The sequence below is a fragment of the Carlito syrichta genome, unplaced genomic scaffold (assembly GCF_000164805.1).
Source record: "Carlito syrichta isolate Samal-C Ts95f unplaced genomic scaffold, Tarsius_syrichta-2.0.1 Scaffold314290, whole genome shotgun sequence".
Lineage (NCBI taxonomy): Eukaryota > Metazoa > Chordata > Mammalia > Primates > Tarsiidae > Carlito > Carlito syrichta.
In genome coordinates this window covers 249,893-256,308 of record NW_007258386.1, presented here as the reverse complement: position 1 = coordinate 256,308, position 6,416 = coordinate 249,893, and the positions used below count along the sequence as shown (strand labels likewise).

Below are 6,416 nucleotides of genomic sequence, written 5' to 3'. Positions count from 1 at the left end.
GAAGGCTGAGGTGGAAGGATCGCCGGAGCCCAGCAGGTTGAGGCTGTGGTGGCCGGAAGCACTGCACTCCAGTCTGGGTGACAGAGTGAGACTCCAACTCAAAAAAACAAAAACAAAAATCAAGTAGACCTTCCCTTGAAGCCTGTGCATGATGCACAGTCTGAACTAAACTGTGGTCCTTGAACTGTGCACTGACTTCCTGCTAAAGGCCTTCTGTTTATTCCCCGTGGTTTATGCTTAGCGTGGTATATTCTCAGGAAGACATCTGACAATCCACTGCTCACCCAAACTAACCAGAATGAGTACTTTCTTTTAGGAATGCTTTGTATTTTTTCTTAGAGCTACCTGTCTATGCCATGATTTGGAATAGTCAGCCACTCCATAGACCTGCCCCCATATCCCTTCCTCAGAAAAAAAAAGATAAGACATCGAGATTATTTGGTTTTTTGTTTATTTGTTTGTTTGTTTGTTTGTTTTTGAGTCAGAGTATTTACTCTGTTACCCAGCCTGGAGTGCAGTGGCATGCTCCCGGCCACCGCAGCCTCGACCTGCTGGGCTCCGACGTTCCTTCCACCTCAGCCTTCCAAGTAGCTGGAACTACAGGCGCGCGCTACCACACCCAGCTAATTTTTTGATTTATTGTAGAGATGAGGTCTCACCAAGTTGCCCAGGTGGGTCTCTAACCCGTGGGCTCAGGCTATCCATTCACCTCAGCCTCCCAAGGCGTGGGATTACAGGCTGAGCCACCGAGCCCAGTGACATCGAGATTATTACAGATTATTGCTCTATTGGTATTTCAGATCTTTTTTTTTTTTTCTTTTTTTTCTGTGTTGGAGTCTCACTCTGTCGCCCAGACTGAAGTACAGTGACCACTTCAGGCCACCGCAGCCTCGACCTCCTGGGCTCCGGCGATCCTTCCTCCTCAACCTTCCAAGTAGCTGGAACTACAGGCTGGCGCTACCACGCCCGGCTAATTTTTTGATTTATTGTAGAGATGAGGTCTCGCCAAGTTGCCCGGGTGGGTCTCGAACCTCTGGGCTCAGGCAATCCACTCAACTTATCCTCCCAAAGCGTGGGATTACAGGTTGAGCCACCGAGCCCGGTGGTATTTCAGATCTTTTGGCGAGTTGAGTATTTGTCTATATTTAGCAGTCTTGGACATTAAAGTTGACCCCTTTCATATACTGCTTCCAGGTATACTTATGGTACTTTAAATCTTCCTCCACAGGTCAGATACCAGGCCCAGGTTCCATGATGCCTGGGCAACCCATGCCAGGCCGCATGATTCCCACTGTTGCAGCCAATATCCACCCCTCTGGAAGTGGCCCCGCACCTCCTGGTATGCCTCCAATGCCAGGAAACATCTTAGGACCCCGGGTACCCCTCACAGCACCTAACGGCATGTGTAAGTAGCACAGTGCAGCAGACATTTTACCCCAGGGTCTGTCTTGGAGGGCTATAGATGTGGGCAGGAGACTTTATTCTCTCTCTGAGGTTTGGCAGGTCCATGGACAATGCAGTCTGTGACAGTGGACTCCAGATCAATTTTTGGTCAGTGCTCTTTAGCAACCCTGATGAGCAGGTACATAGGTGATAAAGTGTGAAATGCTTCCATTCCACCATGCTTTTGTACCATAGCCTTTATGGCATACACTCAGCACTGAGGTCTGTGGGAAGGCCAAAAAGATATACCTCTTCCTCTCCTGTTGAAGCCTGTGTCGTTTGAGTTTCAGCAAACATACAGAGCTGCTGGTTGTTATTTTCCCTGTAGGAGCCTTTTATGGATACAGAGTCAAAAGTGGTGAGTGGAAAGAACAGAATAGAAACCTGTTTAGAGCTAGAATAACAAGTAAGTTTCCTGTAGCCATTCTTGATATATTGGTAGTAGCTACACAGACTAAGGAAGTAGTATCCAAGGGCTGTACTGAGTAGGAATATGAGGCCCCAGCAGGCTCAGTGGAGAAAGCACTGGTGCTATGAGTGATGTCTGTCTGAAGTTGTGTGCAGAAGCCAGGTCATTTCTCCCAGGGGCCTTTGCTCTGATCCATCTTTGGCCTCCAGAAAGTTGTTTCAGAGACCCTGGCCTGCTTTTTACTCCTATAGGCCTTCTCAGTGAGGATGATCACAAAACACGATACCCCAGCTACATCTGTAATCCTAGGTTAATTTAGAAGTTCATGTGTTTGGCCAAAACTTAGCTCCTATTTACAATACAGAGACAAGAAGCATAAGAATTCCTGCCCTGTGGGAGCTTTAGTTGGAAAACAAGAAATGAGAGGTTGGATAGGGATATATGATTTACCAAAAGTTACATGAAGCTGTGATGTCCCTTTAGTACACTGCTTTGGAAGGCTTCATGGATAGAAACACATCTTATTCCTCCTTGGACCCCCAAGGGCTGGAACAAAGTAGGTTCACAGAGGAAAGATAGCGGTTTAGCTGGTTATATAAGATCACAACAATAGAAAAAAAAATGATCCCCCTTAAGCCAGTGGTCATAGGTTGTATGATAGAGTGGGTACCTCTTTTCCTTGGCAAGAAAATGTTTGTTAAGTTGCCTTAAAGGTAATACACAAATCAGCCTACCAAGTGACTTGACCAGTTTGCTACACCTGTTAACAGATAATATCACTGTTCTCTATCACTGTCATTTCCTGCTGGTCACCCATGGTTTGTGACTTGAGGATTCTTTCCCATGGAGCCCTCAGCAGTGCTCCTGGAGAATGGGAAGTTTCAGATAGCACCTTTCCCACCCCCTGCCCGCTTCCTGCCACAAATGAATGCTCTAGGATACCAGGCGGGCCACATTGCATGAGTTGCTTTCCCACTTAAGGCCTTAGTTTCCTCCACTGAAAGGTGATACAAAGAGATCAGTGGACTTCAGAATGATTTGAAGAGTCTTCAGGGTTTAGTAGAAACCTCTTGGACAGGATTGGGTGAATTGACTGGTGAGCAAGGCTGTACTTTATTTGTTTCTTATGTTTTCATTTCTGGCAAGATCTAGGGGTTTTTTAAACCCTGGATTAAATGATCTCTAGGATTCCTTTGTATACTAAAGCAGCTAAAGTAGAAATAGGCAAGAGCCCCAGACACTCATACTAATTGTTCCCTTTAGGACCTGACCTAGTTTTGGCCAAAAATCCAAGGACTGCAGTTCAGGACCTTGGGGGGTGTTGGGGGGGCTGCTTCTCTGGACAGCAGCTGCCTCAAGTGAAGCTCTCTGGCCCTGGTGGAGATCATCAACAAGATGTTATTGATCATCTATTTTGTGTCCAGCTGGCCTAAGTAATGTGGGAGAAAGAAAAATAAGTCATAGAACTTGGCTAGGAAGGAGCTCATTATTTACCTGAAAAAATAAAATTAGTAGAGAGAATCATTTTAATACAGTAAAATCAAAATATAATTAAGTCCTGAAAGGGCCTGGGGTGAATCGTGGAAGGGATGGACCTTGAGAGGGAAGATAGGGTAAATTCAGACACCTCTCATTTCCCCAGCCATTGGAGTTAGGGTAAGCAACATGAGATGGCCTGGAGGTCCAGAAGGAACTGGCCCACATAGACCATGGTGACATCACTGCCTCATAGGCTTCATCGGTTGCCTGCCACAAAAAACGTTACTTCTGTGTCATTTTTCACTATATGGGCTCTTTCCTAAGTCCCACATATTTCCCACAATGACAAGGTACTCTTGGATGTGTTTGCAGATCCCCCTCCACCGCAACAGCAGCCACCACCACCGCCACCTGCAGACGGGGTCCCTCCGCCTCCTGCTCCAGGGCCACCAGCCTCAGCTGCTCCTTAGCCTGGAAGAGGCAGGGAACATCCACACCTACCACCAAGAGCTCAAGTGGGGATGACAAGACTTGTATTCCTCAGCTTTTTTGGGTTTCTTTGAGGATTTTTCTTCTCACAACGCTAAGCATGTGTCCCATGCCTCCCCACCCCTCTCGCCACCCCCTCTGTGCTCTGACACTTGTTGTTGTGTCAGGTCCTCTGCCAGTACTCACAGGGAAGCCTGTGGTGACAGTGTGTCCTGGTCATCCAAAAAGTAACCTGTGTCTCCCTGTCCTGGTGACAACTTCTCTGCAGGTCCTGTCAACATTAGTATTCTATGTCTTTATCATTTTTGCTTTCCTGCAGTTTTTTGCTTTGTCTTATGGATGATGCTCTATAATCATCTTTTTTTCTTTCATCATTGTTTTAAAGGAGAACATCCTAAGTTAATAGGAACCAAAAAATGGTGATGGGCAGAAGGGGATAGCCACAGGAGACAAACCTTAAGGCATTTTAAGTGACCTTATTTCTGCTTATCTGAGCTAAGAATGGTGCTGATGGTGAAGTTTCATGAGACTTTTATCACACATAAGTGCACCAAAATTAAAAGAGATGGGGAAGGAGGACCTCACTGATTTTATTTCCTAGTAAGGACTGTGAGGGCCTCCACCCTGCCTGGCAGAACATACCACTTGAAGTAGTACATGGTAGAGGAGAGCACAAACACTAGAACATATCCACTTCTTCCCCAGGCCCGCTGGTTCTGGTTTTCTATGCAGATGATTTGTTGGATTGGGAGTGGGTGTTTTATTTTTCTGAGGGCAGTGTGAGCTTTGAGGGTTGGAATATTGGGAGGCATTCCTTAGTTTCCTAGACTAGCTAGGACAGTTTTAGGAGTCTAGGGCAATGACCCCACCCCTACCCCCCCACCTGTGAGTCTAGCCTACTATTCACTGCTTTGTGTGCATTCTTTTTTTTTTCCCTCTTTAAAAAGTTCTTTAAAAATAAAAATTAAAAAAAAGTAAGTAGATAGTGCTAAACATTTTAGCTCATGAAAGTTGGTTAGGATGGCTGGGGGTACAGGTCCCCAAACTACCTCTTGCAGTAGCCAGGGTGAGTGGAATTTTGTGACACGGTACTTTAGGTTTGGGATAGGATTGGACAAGTGCGGCAGGGTCATCAGCATCTCATATCTTCTTCCTTCCCTTTCCAAGCCCTCACATTCCATCTGCCAAAGGGTTGTCAAGGGGATGCTGAAGGTACCAAGGAACTCATTTGGCAGTCAGAGGGCATCATCCTTTGAGCTTTAGGGTGCACAGGCTGGGAAGGTGGAATGCCATTCCAGAGGAAGAGCCACAAAAATGCCTTAATTTGAGCCCATATCCACCCCTGCTTAAGTGACTTGAGAGTTCTTAGTTTACTCTTTTTTGTCCTTCTTCCCTCCCTTCTATCTTTCCACATGTGGGGAAAGGATGTTTTTGGTAGAGCTTGGTTTCCAAGACACCTGGCTTCTTCACTTCACATTTTCAAGTGGCAGTTTCATTATTTAGAGTGCGAGGTGAAACATCTTTTGGATATCTTTTTCTATATATTTTCTAAAGCTTTACATATGAGATGGTGTAGTGAGGTGTTTATAAAACACCTTAGAACTTTTTTTCTTAATATCAGAGAGCAAAAAAATAAAACCACAATTGAGATTTGCCTTTCAAACCCTCAGGTTTGTCTCTAACCAGGTGGCCCTGGTCACTATCAGAGTACTGGAATATTGGAACCAAGGAGATCCTGTTCCTTTTGTGTGCTTATTCTGGACTCTTAGAGTGGAAATGGGAATGATCTCATTCCTACTGGTGTTTAGCTCTAATGCATTTGCCTCCAGAAAGACCCCAGTGCCTTTAACAGTGGCCAGGGTTTTCCCTACTTCTCACCAATCTTTCCCAAAGGAAACTCATTCCAAATACTTAACCTGTTCCCCTGGAGTTCTAGAAAGAAAATGGAATTCTGGTTCATACTGTGGTCCCTTGTAACCTCAGGTCTTTAATGTGATCACTTTCAAATTTAAAAGATCCAGGTGGAAATATTTTTACTATGCTGGTGATAATTCTGCAAAATACCTGAATTCTTAACACTGTTATGTTTCAGTATAAGTGGTGACTTTTTATTTTTATGTCTTTAATCTGATTTTATTCCTGTAATACAGCCACCTGATTTTGTGAGGGGAGGAATAATATGTGGTTTTTGTACAAACATGTTTCTCAGTGTGTTGTTATTTTGGAAAAATGAGGGGAGGGAGTTTGGAGAGATTGGAAGAAATGGATGGAGAAGGCCCTATCTCCCTTTTTTCAGTGAATAAATGGACCACCATTTCTGGATTCTAGTCCCATTCTCTGCATTCATATACCAATTTCTTGTATTCATATCCCATGAAGCACCTAAATATTTGCCCCCACCTCATCTTGGTCAACAGTTAAAATTTTTTACTCAATGCTTCCTTCCTGACTGAGCAATTTCTTTTTTTCTTTGTTTGTTTTTTTTTGTTTTTGAGTCTGAGTCTCACTCTGTCGCCCAGACTGGAGTGCAGTGGCTGCTCCCGGCCACCGCAGCCTCGACCTGCTGGGCTCCGGCGATCCTTCCGCCTCAGCCTTC

At 45.0% G+C, this 6,416-nt stretch overlaps 1 protein-coding gene across 2 annotated transcripts in view; it reads left to right on the top strand.

The window, feature by feature from the left end:
* SMARCC1 (SWI/SNF related, matrix associated, actin dependent regulator of chromatin subfamily c member 1) overlaps positions 1–6,142 on the top strand; it is a 212,187-nt gene extending 206,045 nt beyond the window's left edge. For both annotated transcript variants that reach the window (XM_008071323.1, XM_008071322.1), the window contains exons 27-28: positions 1,229–1,405; positions 3,704–6,142. In XM_008071323.1, the coding sequence (XP_008069514.1) occupies positions 1,229–1,405; positions 3,704–3,801 (275 nt within the window). In that variant the 3' untranslated portion in view covers positions 3,802–6,142. The remainder of the gene's footprint in view (positions 1–1,228; positions 1,406–3,703) is intronic.
* Positions 6,143–6,416: the final 274 nt, after the last annotated feature.